This window comes from Pleurodeles waltl, chromosome 3_1 (genome assembly GCF_031143425.1).
Source record: "Pleurodeles waltl isolate 20211129_DDA chromosome 3_1, aPleWal1.hap1.20221129, whole genome shotgun sequence".
Lineage (NCBI taxonomy): Eukaryota > Metazoa > Chordata > Amphibia > Caudata > Salamandridae > Pleurodeles > Pleurodeles waltl.
This window is the reverse complement of record NC_090440.1, coordinates 255,440,159-255,456,004: the sequence shown is the minus strand read 5'-3', so window position 1 is coordinate 255,456,004 and position 15,846 is coordinate 255,440,159. Positions and strand designations below refer to the sequence as shown.

Here is a 15,846-nt window from a genome sequence, read left to right as displayed (position 1 = left end):
TGGAGTCTAACTCCTGTAGTTGAAGGTTTTGGATGGACAAAACAGCAAGCCCCAAGTGCTCTAAAAGCTCCTGTGGTGCTAGTAGGCAGTGATACTCAAACAATTTTCAGACTAGCGGTGTTGCCATACCGGGATAAGTTGTGAGTGAGGTGACCTTTCAGGTATCTATTTTTGATCCTGTAGGATAGGACCCCACCTAGGAAAAAGCTTCTTCCTCGGTTCATGGTACGCTCAAGCACTTGTTTTGTGGTATAATAGCAAATGAACCATGCCCATTCAGCGACAGAGTGGTAATGGTTTAAGGGTGTATTATGTAGCTGGGGTCGCATTTAGGAGCAAACTGTCACAAAAATATCGCTAAAGTACGGTGTGTTACCCACTGTCATTTACAGACAGCCACATTTTCCATTTAAATGACCTTTAACTTTGCACAGAAAAACAAACTTACAGATGAAACTATAGAGCGCAACAACAATAATGTAAAGTGCCTTGATTTGTTTTTACCCTATTAAAAACATTTTTCCATCACACTTTAGAACTTTAAAAGAAGCGTTTAATTTGTTCTTTCCTGTTTGTTTTAAAATATCTGTACAGATAATTGATAGGTATTTAAATGCTGTTGTTTATATGAAGAAAACAACATCCTACAGCCTTCCATATAACACTAGCAAGATTCGAACATAGTTCACTTTAGAGAATGTACACACTTTGCAGTAAGTGAAAGAAAAAGAAAACACCAGTCTTCATGTTAAAAGAATAAGCACCAATTTGTCAAAAGGCTAAACTGTCATTTGATGTCCGATTTTTTACGCACCGTATATCTTACAATACCAAAAATTAAAGTCATCATTAATGTTCGTTCAGCTTCGGAGCTCTAGCATGGTTACTTAGGTGCCCTCTTAGGGCTCAATGGGCTGCTGTAGTTGGCCCCCTCCCACCTTTGGGCCCAGGTGCATTGCACCAGAAACACCACTGGTAGTTACGTTTAAACTTGTAAAGATGTGCTGTATAGGTGGTTTGTAATATGTGAAAGACTGCATGGATTTGAGCTTGCTGCAGGAAACATTTGTTGTAGTTTCAGGGAAATTAACTGTAAGCAGCCCACAAAACAGACTCACAAACAGACAAAAACATAAATAGCACGGAAATGATTATGTATTTGTGTGGAAGTAAAGAACTGTAGAATAATATTGGTGTAGGATAGAAAGATCAGGTGACATTTGCACTGTCAAACTAGACCTAAAAACCCATGTGGGTTAATGACTGCCCTCCCCCATCTGTGCAGCTGTAAGAGAAGAGCATCATTAATTATCAAGTAATCTAAGACACTTAAACAGCATTACAATGCCATGTGTGTGACTCAATCAAAATATGTACTCCTGGCTCCCAACATGTGGGAGCAGCCAACGCCCCTCTTCTGGAGTTTGTTACATAATCATCTTGTAACAGCTGTGGTGTCAAGCCAGTCCATAATTATCACAGCTGCAGTGAGTGCAAGCAGTTATTTTGTGGAAGCCCACATCTTCTGTCCTGGTCAAAACATGTGCGCCTGACTCCCAACATGTGGGGGGAGTCAAAGCCCCTCCAGTGATGTTCATATAATTCTCTGGTAACAGCTACACTTTCAAGCCGGGCCATAAAGATGGCCTATTTATTGACCTGTCAGATCAGCCTTACGGGCCCTCCAGTCTAGCCCAGGACCATATAGATGGATTAATGAAAGGAAATGAATTAAAACTAGTTACCAATGGGTAAAAATCAACAGAAAGAGAGAGAGGAAGAGATAGGGGGAGGAGAGGAGGTTCCATACTCTACACATTTGTCTCTAGCGAATCACAGTGTTTATGGAGAGAGAGCAGGATGGATACGTCCCGGCCTCTTTGAATTTACCACTAGTTGCTCTCCCGCAGTGCCTATGATGTCTGACTGCCACCACCACAGTCATAGAGGGCTGAGGTACTAGATTCCTTGAATTTCACCCATAAGACACAGGTCCTACGAGAGGCAAAGTAGCACTGGCATTAAGACCAGATTCAACCTGAATGATCATAAATGTGCCCAGGGCCAACACAATTATTACACGTGATGCTTAATGAGGAAAATGTTATATTTGATAGAATAAAATACAATAGCTGCCTTCCACAAATGTAGCAGATATTGGTCCAGGGAAGATCTGAAAAAGGAGAGTGAAGGTTAAACCTTACCGTATTGTCATAACCTCCATTTTCAAGCCCCTCTCCATGATCCTGGGTCTTCACTTTTCTCATTTCCATCTTCCTTTCAGCTGCAAACGAAGTGAACCAAAGCAGAAGTGAGCTGAGAGACACGTTTGACTGCGCATTGCAAAACATCCTTGATTCACCACATCCTAACAAATGTCTCTATTTCACCCCCTTGATAAATAATTCATAATCTACAGCAGAGAGAGGGGAAGAGGCGGAATTAAAGGTGTCCTGCTTTTAACGCCAGGGACTATATACATGGGCTTTTGTGGTTTAAAACTATGATGCAACCCTAAGTAGAGTATCTGTGGCTGCACTGTTGGGTATGCGCCGCTTAACATGTAGTTGATGTTATCGACACAGAACTTTCCAAAAATAGCTACCCATCGCAAACCTCACAAAATACCCCAGAAAGGAAGAGCCAGTGGCCCACATTTCGTTCAACGCTCCTTCACCCTGATCATGCCTTTAGAGATGATTTAGTCCATTCCAATGCAAAGTTGACAGGAAGTCTCTCAAACACAAGGGGTCTGATGCAGAACGGTAAACTTCCACCTTTGTGTACTATTTTGTTGGTATACACAAACTATGTGTTTAATTTTACTAATAGTAATTTTACAACTGTGGAGACTCCATATTGGCGGAGTCTCCCACGGTCCTAAAATTACTAGTAGACATAAACTTGTAGTTTATGAATACGATAAAAATTGTAAACCTCAAACAAAAGTGTAAGTTTACTTTTGTTAGTCAGGCCCAAAATTGTCAGCCTAAAAATGGGAAGAACCCTGTATTGTAGGATTTTGCTTTGTGTTTCCCTCCAGTTGGATGGAAAGCCCAGGGACCAGAGGACGTGACTTTTTGCCACTGATTTAGGGATTCACAGATTCTGGGGCATTGTAGGGGGGCATCTTTTAGCATTTTGTGCAAGAGTTAGTGTGGCGCAAAGCAATGCTAAAAGGTTAATTGGTTTAGTTATCAGTATAAAGGCCTATGGAGCAAGCAAAACTGCACATCTGCACAAACACCTGTGCCAGTTACGTGTGTAGCATGGACTGGAGATGGGTGGCTGGTGTTGGAATGTGACCTTTAAAATCAATAGTAACGTGAAAAGCTTGTAATATATTCTGTAATGAAGCTGCATAGAAAATGTGTTAACGTAGGAAATAATATACGCGTTTCAAATGTGCCCACGGGGAGTGGCCACCAATGTATACCAATGTATACGAAGACTAATGAAAGTTATTAATGATGCATAAATCATGTACTAACGTTTTGAAAAAGGCTGTCTAGACTAGGAGAAGACAATCGGACTACTGACTGGGTAAAGTGTAACTTTTCTTACCTGACATTCCTATTGATGAAGATGTCAACAACATGGGCCAATCAACTGCATGAGAACTGTGTTTTGTGGAAAATTCTAGTAAGGTGCGCAGAGAATTATTGGACAGAGATAATGATGCACCAAAATTGATCCAATGAGGAATTAAGGGCTAGTTCGACAGTTTTGATATAACAGCATGACCCGAAGAGAAATGGGCCATTACTGGACATTCCACCGAGCTATACTTTTGCCATTATTCCTTGAGACTTTGCTGTTCTGATATCTTAACCATCCTCTTTTTGAATCCTTACCTGATACTTACTTCTCCTCCATTGGAGGGAAGAGCCTTATTCTTAGCTATGCCATACTGAGACTTTGCCCTGTCCTATCCTTGCTGATGCTGAATCGACTGATATCCTGAGGTCGAAGACTGATGCTGCTTGCTGATTCATTGGAGGGGTAACTATCTGATGAAATTTGTAATTGTCTGTTTGCCTTTTCTTTCTAGGTACCAACTGCTCTTTTGATAGAAGCCATAGCTAGATATTTTCAAAATTTGTGTTTGCTAAATTGTTTTGCATGAAGCCCAACATGTTGAGGCTAATTCGAGGTTAGTTAAGGTGTTCACTAAAATTTGACGCAAATAGGCAAATGACTGGGTTCTTGCTTTGTTGAATCTTGCACAACTGAGACTTTGCTAAACTGCTTTTTATTAATGATGTGATAATGCTGAATAAATGTTCTCTATGAATTGATTAAGGGTGTTCTAATTACAAGTTTGAAGAGTTACTAATGAGATTGATAGCTAATGAGATTATCGGAAATGACTATTAGATTGTAACAAATAGGGAAATAAATATCCTAACACTTATTTAGATTTGTGGGGTTATTCATTGGCCGAAAGGTTATGGTGTGTTCACTTTATCGATTCTTAGTGAATGTTATTGATTAACTAGTTGATTAGTTACTGCGAATATTGAGTGGGTTATTGATACATTGATTTTGTGATGCCAGAAAGATACCTCGTAGTGGGAAGTCTCCGAACGTGGTCACAAGGTTCATCGGCCTAGGCGTGTCCCCTTATAAGTTTACTTATCAAGGTTCTGATGCGCTATCACTGTTATGCATTGCTAATGCCAAATGCAAGTTTAATGTTGGAACTCCTGATTATCCACCCACATGTGGCTAGAGACTTACTGAGTGAGTTAATTTTAATTTAAATTGGAAACTTTGAAAGAAAATTGATAAATACATCAAATAAATTGTTATAATTAAAATGGGTACATGGAAGAGATGAAGTAGGTATGGCAGGATATACATTTTGCTAAAAGTAATACTTCCTAACCATTCAATGTATAGTTTGCGACACATATCTATTTCTGCGATTATCTTATTTTAATGCCAGACAGCATTTTAAAATTATCTCCATTAGTGTCAGGAACGTGATTTCAGGTTTAGAGATACTGTGGGGGACATTGTCAGTGCTCAGTGCCTAGGAATGTGGTTCTTTTTTCCAAAGCTAATTGTCAAATCTGCAGATGACATCCCCGCCTCGCACCTTCTTGGATTAGTATTTGCCCGAACTAGTTACATTGGACCTGATCTTACTACCAGAAATTGATAATTGGACATAATACATCCCTTCATTTTGAGGGCAATCCTCATCCTGCAAAGTTCTGCATCCAGGCATTCCTAGTTCACTCTATTGAACGATTTTCTAGCTTCTAATGAATCTAACACTCTATCTGCTTTGCCTTCTTGATTAAGCGTGCCATCTTGCAAATGTTGTCTGAGCCTGCACAAAGGCCAATCAGTAGGCCCCGAACAACGGGGGCAAGATTTTGTCCAGTATGTAGCGAGAACTCTAGTAATTTAGTTCACGAAAGCTATACACTGAAAACATTGTATTTCTTTGGGTCCTTTCCAGATTTCGAAGTAAGGGTAATTTCAGTCTCACACACGGCTGTGACTCCAGAAGACTCCAGAAGGAGTTAAACAAATCTGTCAGTGGACCATGTAGTAGACCCACATACTCCCTATAAATGCCACTAGGAAGCTGTCAGGTCCTGGTGTCTTATTTGGGCTCATTCCTATAATGGCAAAGAGGACTTCCTGTGCTTTGATAGGTTTGTTCAGCTTCTTTCTCTATTTGTGAGTGATTGCTGTGCCTAACATGCAGCTGGAAAAAAGTGTCACGTTTTCTTTATTTATACTGTAGTGTTGGCTTTATAGAGATTTTGATAGCACATTGAAAAGTTCTTTCTCTTCCTTCATAATGTGAACGTATCTTCAGTATGTATGCTCTAGCCCCATTCACGCTCAGCAATAGTGCTAAGAGTCTGCCAGTTTTATTGCCTATCTCATAAAACATGTTTTAAGTGGAGGGGAGCATATTCTGCTTTATTTATTCTCTACATTTGGAGTTGCCTTCTAATCATGGCTATCTCTCTGCCCTGTTTAGGAAAGGGGTTTTTCTTATTTCTGCATGCCGTTCCTCCAGTTCTGTAAGTAGTCTATCCTTAGCCAGCCAGCCAGTCAGTATGGACTCTGGCAGTCAGAGTTCTTGCTGTGCCTTTTAGTGTGGCTTTGAATGCATACTAGTGTGCATGCATGAAGACCCTCTTTACTCGCTCGATCCCTGCATCCTACATTTCCTAAATGTTCAGGGGCTACCTTTCCCCAAGCCCACCTCCTCATGTGAGTGGTCAGAGATGGCTCTTCGAACCATGTGTACTTTTTGAAGCCTGCCCAAGAGACTGCTTGGGATGAAATGTAATTTGTTCTGCCGTATGTCCTGAATGTCTTGATGATAGAGGAGCAGAAGGATTAGTACCACTCCCTTTCATGTAAATATTGCCATGTGTCTGTTAGCCCATGGTCAGAGACCATTTCTTTTAGTCAATTTGACAAATCTGCAGTGTGTATTGAGGTTTGGGCTGAATTGTCCAATTATTGGTCTGTCACTATATTTAGATTCCTGTCCGTCCCATGATATGAGAAGCACTTGCCTGACCAAAATGATACTTAAAGATTTTGGTTAGCACACCTTCCTGGTGGGGGGTAGGACCATACAGGTTGCTGAACGTGAATTTTTACCATGAGTGTCTATAGTCAATATAATGTACCTCCCGTCTGAATCCCTTACTATTCTAGTTTAGTCAGCCACCTGATCGAACCTAAACAGTATAGAGACTTCTGCCATCTTGGATTTCACCACTGCCCGAACTCTTATGGGATACTGCTAGCATTTCATTTGAAATAAATATGTTATAAGGAGATGGGTTTCTTGTAATAATGATCTAGATTAAGTGGGCAAACAACAGAGTGCAGTTCTGCCAGCTTTATTGTTCTGTTTTTTTTGTGAGAGGCTTCCCTTAGTGCAAAGGCGGTTGAATGCATAATGTTTGCCTTTCCACTGTTTCCAATAGCAAACAGTGCTCAAATGTTTATTGTAAAGCTGCTTTAATCTTCTGCACTCAGCTGCGATTCCCCAACCCTTATATTTAGGTATGGCTTGACAGTGCAGCTGTCACCAGACAGTATGTAAATAAATTAAAAAGGTCTGTAAGGAGCACTACCGGGAGAAGGGCTTTGGACCTGCCCACATATTTGTAGTCAGGAGTATGTTTCGATTGGGCAGACGTTGTGTGCTTCCAGAAAAAAATGCTTGCCCTCCATGCAGCTGTGATCATTTTGTTTATTTATCCAGCTGCTTTAGCTTAAACTGTCAGGGGCACTCGCATGACATTGTAATGCTAATAAAGAAACTTTGATAACTAGATATTCTACAGTGTTTATATTATTCTGCCAGCAGCTCAGATTGGAATGCATTCTTTGACTTTAGATTTCAGACTACAGTTTTTTAAATGAGAGCCCAGGGCTGTACTACTTTACATCAATTTTTATGTCCGGATTGACAATGCAACTGTTGCCTGACCTTATGTGATCAACAAAAAAACGCATTCAGAGTCCTACTGAGAGAGGGCATCTCTCACATGTTGGTTCCCCTGAGTACAGAGATTGACTCTGCCAAGTTTGTGTGAAATGACTAAAAATACTTATATTGCACTTTTTGGCTTGTGGCAAAGTTTGTAGTCAATACAGCAGGACTGAGTTGGTCATGCATGGTGGCAAGTCAGTGATCCTGGCTACAGGTTTGATCTGTTTGTTATGAAATTTTATGATCAAGGCATTAGGCCTGACTTATTTGTTGTGAAAAATCAATATGCATTTAAGTGTGAATTGGTATTACACTATATTAAAGCCTACAGATAGGATTCTGTTACATGGAATATCAAAGATTACCCTAATATGCAGTGGATTTGGTGTTGGTCACAAAATGTGACAAGCTGTGGACATAGAAGGTTTGCTCTGTGTTAGACCTGACAGCCTTAGGGTGGTCATCCCTCAGCTTTTTGGCTGTCTCCTTCACTCCACTTTTCTGACACTGGTTTTGCTGGGTTTAGGAATCTGCACACTTTACCACTGCTGACCAGTGCTAAAGTGCATATGTTCTCTCCCTTAAACATGGTAACATTTACTTGTAAGTTCCTAGTAAAGTGCACTACATGTGCCCAGGGCCTGTAAATTGAATGCTACCAGGGGGCCTTCAGCACTGGTTGTGCCATCCACATAAATAACGGCACATCGTCTGTGCCGCATCAGAAAATCTGACACCCCCCCTATTTTTCCACGCATCTTCTCCTTTGCGGTGTCCGTGCATGTTATTTTTAAGCAAACCAGGTACTTTGTTTAAACAAGAGACAACTATTGATTTCTAAGGTTTAAGACTCTTTTCAAAGTGATATTTAAACTTGTGCTTATTGAATCTTTATTGTTGTGACCTTAATTTAACCAGATAAATATCCTATATTTTTCTAAAACCTGTGTGGTGTATTTTTGTGGTGTTTTCACTGTGTTACTGTATGATTTATTGCCCAAATACTTTACACATTGTCTTCTAAGTTAAGCCTGACTGATGAGTGCCAAGCTACCAGAGGGTGGGCACAGGATAATTTGGACTGTATGTGAGTTACTCTGACTAGGATTGTGGTCCCTCCTTGGACAAGGGTGAATACCTCTGCCAACTAGAGACCCCATTTCTAACACTCTGTGAGAATCATTGCTAGGCTTTCGTAGGACAGACAGTACTTTGCTTAGCCAACTGTAATTTTGTATATCTTTCAAAATTAATGAATGTAGGTCTGATGGGTGTCTTGTGAAAAAGCTTGTGCTCAAAACTGTATGACCGAGTTAGGTATGGTGACAAGCTATATGCCTGTTTTGTGCACTGAACATATTATATCCGGTTCCATAGGTTTGATCTGCATATTATGAAACATTATGACAAAAGCAGTTAGTCTAGCTTATTAATTGTGAAAATCTTATATTAGCACCAGTAAGCCTTTATCAGTTGGCTCTTATCACATTGTGTTCCAGGCTATGGACAGGTATTTTGTTACATGTAATCTCACAGACTACTGAATTTTGGCGCTGGCCTTCCACTTGTAATTTTATAACTGTATGCATGATGGTTGTTCAGTGTAGATGCACTTGAATAGGCCGGAGTTTAGTAAAGTGTAAAGCCAGTCTTAAAGTTTAAAGGCTCAGGGCTTATTGGGAAAGTCATGCTAGATTTTATAGATTTGATCTTTATGCCAAAGCGCCAAAGACAGTAGGCCTGACCTAGCTTTTGTGAAAAGCATGCATTAAAAACAATAGACTTTTATGGATGGATTATTATTAAACTGTGCTAAAGCCTGCAGGTCGGTATTTTGTTACCAGAATTTCAAAAATAACCATAGTAGGCAAGAATTTTAGTGTAGGTGAACCCCCAAACAAACTGTGGGGATAGAAGGTATGCACTACAATAACACTTGTTAGGTTCTCTTAGGAGGGGTAGAATTTTGCTTTGCCATCTGCAACTTTGTATGTGTTTACACTTTTATGACTGTATGCCGGGGGATAGCTTTGTGGAAAGCTTACGCTTAGTGAAATGGGCTTGAGTAGGTTATTGTGACAAGCTCATGATCAAGTCTGCATGCCTGATTGTTCACTATAAAAAGTTATAATAAAGGCAGTAGGCCTGGTATATTGAATGTGTAACGAATATATTAAAGTTAACAGCAATTTAAGGATGAATTACTCTGAGTTAAAGTTTACGGATATTTTGTTTGTTACATCAAATCTCACTGATTACCTTAGTAGGCAGGGGTTTTCATTTTGGTTACCCCCTCTGAAAATCCACAAATATAGAAGAGTTGCACTGTGAGAATCCTCATTAAGCTCTGCTGGGAGAAAGAGTATTTTGCCTTTTCATATGCAATTTTATATACATATGTAATTTTATGAATGTATGTCTAATGGTTGCCTTGTGAGTTGGTTATGGTGACAAGTCAAATATAGCAGCTGTAGGCTTGATTAGTATGCATGGAACTGTTATGTAAAATGTCATAGGTGTGGCCTGTCTGTTATGAAAGGCTATTACAAAAGCAGTAGGCCTAGCTTATGTATTGTGTAAAACATATAATAAAGCCAAAAGGTCTCTCTCAGTGGATTATCTCATTATCTTTCAGGCCTTACAAAGGTGTTTGGTTACTCATAATGTCACAGAGTACCATATTAGGCAAGTGTTTAGGTATTGGTCACCCACCCTCACAAACTCTAGGAGTAGAATTTCATTGTAATGCTTGTCACAGCTGTCACCAAAGGGCCTGTTCCAGCTAAGTGTGCTCCATTTTTTCTTACACTAAAATTGAATAATATGATATTCACTACTAGTGTAATGATAAACAGACACAAAAAAGGAATTTGGAGCCACCCCCTGTATTCTGTGAACTATTTTGTCTGCATATGAGGTCAGGGATTGCAAAGGCAGCACCAGTGTCACAAGCTGCAAGCCAGGCATTGCAGCAGTGCCCCCTGGCGACTCCTAAGTGATGCCCATGTCCTCTTCTGGTATAGCTGACACTTATGGGTGTACTGAAATTATGTGCATTTAATAGTGTTACATTAACTATGTTGAGTGAGATAGGAATTGTATGCTGTAGCTATTGTCAACGGCAAATTGTAGTCTTCCCCTTTTTAGTTGTGTTTTATCTTGTGCTTCAAAGCATACCTACAATGTTTCTAAGAACTGTAAAAAAAAGTATTATACTTGTTGCAGTATCTATTTTGTGGTAGTCAATTTACCAACCTGAGGAAGAATGTAAGTGCATGTCAGCTCTTCTTAGGTTCAGACGTGATTTCCACACATTGCAGTTAGTGGCCACCATATGGATTACTCCGCCAACACACCAGAAATAAAAACATGTTTTCACATTGTCTAAGACACCTAAAACAGGATAAAGACTCAGTAAAAGTCAGACCTATTGGCTTTGCCAATGCTTGGTAACATTAGGGCGGGAAGAGAGGCCATGTTATGTAGGATTCCCCAATGCTCCTCTGCCCCTAGTACTAGTTGAAAGTAGGGGCAGATGATGTGGAAGGAACATTCATAACATCAAATCATAAATGGGTGAAAAGTGAATAATGTGGATGTTTTTGAGGCTCTCATTGTCTATTTAATGTAACTCAGAACCTCTCCTTGGAAAACAGTTCTATTATTCACTGTAACCAATCTACAATTCTAAGGCCCGAATTTAAGAAGGGCCCAGTGCCAACTAGCGCCACATTAGTGTCACTTTTTGTATGCTAATGTGGCGTTAGATTGGAAAAAATGCAGCACCATAAAACCTTTGAACCACATTAGGCCTGTGCCAGGCATAATGTTTGCAAGGAGGCCGTTCTCCTGCTAGAAGGCCCAGAAAAATGGGGCAGTGGAATCTATGAGATTTGACTGCACCACTTTTAGCGTCATGTGTAATGCCTGCTTAGAGCAGGCATTAATATGAGACACACCATTATTGATAGTGGGCCTCTATGTACTTTGCAGGATTAGCGCCAAACTTTTTAGTGCTAATCCTGCAAAGTACCACAATAATGTCAGAACGTCAGAAATTATGACGCTGTTGATCCTAACGTACACCGTGGTGACCCATATGTTAATTACGGCGAACACGTGTCATTAGGGGGAGCAATGAGGCGCAAGAAAAGTGGCACTTTAAGTAATGAAGCACCACTTTTCTTAAATGTGGGCCTATGTGTTCAAGATGATAGTTTAAAATGTTCTGTTTAAATTGCCTACCTGCATTTTCGAGCAACGTCTGGGCTACACCAAATGTCTAAATTAAAAATAATAAATTAATAAAAAAGGGCATATAATAAAATAAATGCCCTTTATTGTTTTGAAAACCTAATTTGTTTTTCCATATTTTAAATTGAACTGTTTATTTACAATGAATATAGAAACAGAGTATCTTCTTTAATTATCAAGTCCTTTGATCCTGGAGACAATACAGTTCAGAAAAGATTTTTATTCTTTTATATGTTAACAGAAGGCATATTAATAATAATAATAATAATAATAATAATAATAATAATAATAATAATAATAAAAACTAAAACAAACAGCAGATCGAATTGGTAGGTAATATCACAGAATTACATGCATCGTTTGTTTGTCTTTGTCCATGATGTAACAATGAGTAGGTCGACAATGTAATGTAAGCATTCATGGAACATAGTACTGGATATGCTAATTGAATAAAGAAGAGAAAATAAGAGAAGAGAATAGACGGAGTAAGAGAGAAGGTGAGAGATAGAGTAAGCTATATGGCTTATTTCTGTAGGGAGTAGGTAATTTGGTTTGCTGGCAGGTAAGCGGATTGAGTTCTACGAATTGAGGATGAATCATCCAGAAGAGATTGTTCATGGGGGTTAACTGGAAGCAAAAAAGTGTTAAGGGTGCCCCATATGTTATGTGAGTGAGTTTTCCATGGGGAATGTTGGAGCACTGTACTGTCAGCACAGCATATCTGAATTAACCAGTTCAGCCAGGATTTAAAATTAGTTTTGTGCGTGGTTTTCCAATTTGCGGTAATCAATTTGATTGCTGCAGTGAGCATAAGGTCAAGAAGGAGGCGATCCAATTGCGATTTGATGTTGTTATCTAGGAATCCAGTAATTAAATATGAAAAATCATTTCTTGGAATAATGTGGAACAGTTTGGAGATAAAAAGGAATACTTCAGACCAAAATGGTTGAACTTGTGTACAAAAAAAGATCAGATGAGGAAGATCCCCAGTTTCTTTTTGGCAGTTCCAACAAGTAGGAGTATCTGTTATGTGTATTGTGTGTAGGCAAGAGGGTGTCCAGAAAATATTATGTAATTTCCAAAATTTAGTTTGCGAAAGAATAGGGGTGACTTTGTGCAGAGTCACTGATCTCCAGATTTTTGTCCAGTCCAAGTCTGTAATCACCAACCTAGATTGGGTATTCCAGAAGGCTAGGGTTTTCTTCAAAGAGTTGGTAGTTGATGGTTGGAGGAAATGGTATAGCTTAGAAACCTGATGTCCATTTTTGAATAATTTCAGGGTTAGGGGAAGAATTGACGGGTCTTCGTGAAGGGAGTGAGTTTTTCACAGTGCTACTTTAAGTTTGAGGAAGTTATAAAATTCCTTGTCTTCAATATGGTATATATTTTGTAGATTCGCAAATGTATGAGGGTTGGAGGGCATACCCGGTTGCTTTGGATAGAAAATGCCCTTGTTCATCCACGATTGCCAATGGAGGGTTTGTCCTTTGTATTTGATATTTGGGTTGTGCCATAGGGAAGCGGAGTTGGAGAATTTCAATTTAACTTGTAGTTTATTGTTAATGGAGAGTAGTGCATGTTTCATATTCCTGAACATATATTTAGAATATGGTATATGTTTGTCAGTAGAAGTGACAAAGTATGGCTTTTTCTGCTTCAAACCACAGAGGGGTGTAATTAGAGACTGGTGAAAGCCAGTAAGATCATTGTTTGGCAAGAAATGTTGTCTGGTAAGTTCTGAAGTTGGGTAGGTTAGACCTCCCAGATTCTGGGGGAGTTTTAGTTTGTGTAAGGCTATCCTAGGTTTCTTACCTTTCCATAAAAAGTTGTTGATTATTTTATCTATTTTATGGTGGAAGTCATCAGTGAGGTATAAAGGGAGCATACTCACTACATAGTTCACTTTGGGAGATATCATCATTCTTATTGTTTCAATGCGACCCCACCAGGTGATGAATTGAGGAGAGACCATCCCTCTAGGAGTTGATTGATTTTTTTCCAGAGTTAGGTGTGCATTATGTATTCGGGTGTCTATTAGATCTGATCCAAACTCTAAGCCTAAGTATTTTATGTAATTTGGTTGCCATGTTAGACCTGAATCCCCCAGTAGAGTTTGTAGGCCTAGTGGGTTTAGTAATTTCACTTCTGATTTATCTCTGTTTAATTCATAGCCAGATACAAGAGAATTGTTGGAAAATGGGTTATTGGTAAGGGCAGGTAGGTACCTACACTTAGCAATAGGCCACTAACCTCCACTTAGGTCTCAGTAAATTAAACCCAGCTCAACCCTTGGTAGCTGGGCAACGAGCGACAAGGCTTAAATTAGGAGACAGAGTGTAAAGCATTCAAATATCACAAAACAGTAATTAAATAAAACACAATTTGAAAATCCAACACCAATTTATAAAAATAGATTATATTTTTATCTTTAAAATGACAAAAAAATGAATAAAATCGGATAAAGGGAACCAGAGATATGAATTTTTAAAGAATTATTGTTTTTTTAGCTCCTAGAAACAGAAAGCGCCAATCGGGTCATCTGGTTGCACCTAAACCGGGGCAAAGTCAAAGTTTAAGGCTGACCGCGAAGGAGCCCGGCTCGGCTACAGGCCGCGGGAGGCCTCGGTCAAAAGTTTACCTTACAACTTAGTCGTTTTTCTGAAGATTTTCTTCAGCGGGACGAACCTGCCAGTCCAATACGACATCCGGGAACTCTTCTCCGGATACGCGTCGCGGGAGCCCTCAGTGGAGATTTTTAACTTCGGACGTAGTAATTTTTTCGAGATGAAAATCCTTCGACCGGGCTAAACCTGGATCTTGATCCGACCTCCTTGGAGCCCTCCTCGGATACGCTGGCTGTGAGGTCCCAGTCAACTTTGTACGTTCGGACTTAGTCTCTTTTTTGGCAATTTTCTTCACCGGGACAGACCAGCAAATCAGGCCGGGTAGCGGTTGAGGCAAGCTGACTAGAGCTGCTGCGGTGGGTCGGTCCCTCTATGGAGCTTTTTTTTCAAAAGTTCTCCAAACTTCTGGATCTTCTCCCAGATGTTTTTTTAAGGTTCTTTTGGGGTCCACAGCTCACCCCAAGGGTCCAGAAGCTCTCAGATGATCCTTGGGGGTGTGGACTACAACACCCAGAATGCCCCAGGGGCAAACTCCTTTTTGGCCACTGGACAGCGGTCAGCTGGTTGATTTCTTCAGGAGTTGGTGCAGGGGACTCTGGTTAGCAATTTTTCACTTGTAGAAAACAGGGAGTCCCTCCTTGAACCAGTTGAAGCCAGGCAAAGTCCTTCTTGTGGTGAAGCCCAAGTGTGCAGTTGGTGCAGTCCTTCTGAGTGCAGGTTCCAGGTGCAGGCCACGGGTCCAACAGGGCAGTCCTTCTTCTCCTTTGATTCTTCCTTGTAGGAATCTGATGGGGATCTGAGGTGTGGATGCAGGTCTGCCAGTTTGATCCTTGCTCCTGGGTGAAAAACAGGGGGTCCTGATTCTCCATAAACAGCAAAAACAATGCAGGGCTGAAATTGGCAACTTTTCAGGTAAAGTTTAAAACTCTTTACCTGAACAGGTTATATTAAATCCAACAACTGGAAGTTGTGGGATTTATTATAACAATTAATGTGATACCAAACACTTTGTATCTGTCGTTTAAGGGGACTTTTAAAATTAAAATAAAGTCTCCCCATTCTAGCCTATGAAGGCCATTCACTACAATGAGGGAAAAACTAATTTGGCTGTTTTTACCTCACCAGGGCTTATAAACCTACTTGTATAAGGTCCCTGCTTATAGTTACATGGCACCCAGCCGTAGGGGCACATAGGGCACACTTTAGGGGTGACTTATATGTAAAAATAAGGTAGTTTAAGGCTTTGGAACTACTTTTAATTCCAAAGTCGAATTTGCATATAACTTTAATTTAAAAGCAGCCAGCAAGGCAGTCCTGCCTTTAAAATGACACTGGGCACCCCAGCAGTGCACCTATGGGTGCACCACCTATTCTGTGGTCCCTAAATCTACATGCCTTCCCATATTCTAGGGACTTATGGGTAGGTTAACTTAGCCAATTATAATTAGCCTAATTTGCATATCCACTTCACACAGAGCACTGGCC

General features: G+C 40.0%; 1 protein-coding gene across 1 annotated transcript in view; it reads right to left on the bottom strand.

Annotated features, from left to right (window-relative positions):
- Positions 1-15,846, bottom strand: part of SLC28A1 (solute carrier family 28 member 1) — a 320,021-nt gene that overhangs the window by 266,217 nt on the left and 37,958 nt on the right. The window contains exon 2 of the mRNA XM_069222341.1: positions 2,205-2,284. Coding sequence (XP_069078442.1) covers positions 2,205-2,273 — 69 coding nt within the window. The 5' untranslated portion in view covers positions 2,274-2,284. The remainder of the gene's footprint in view (positions 1-2,204; positions 2,285-15,846) is intronic.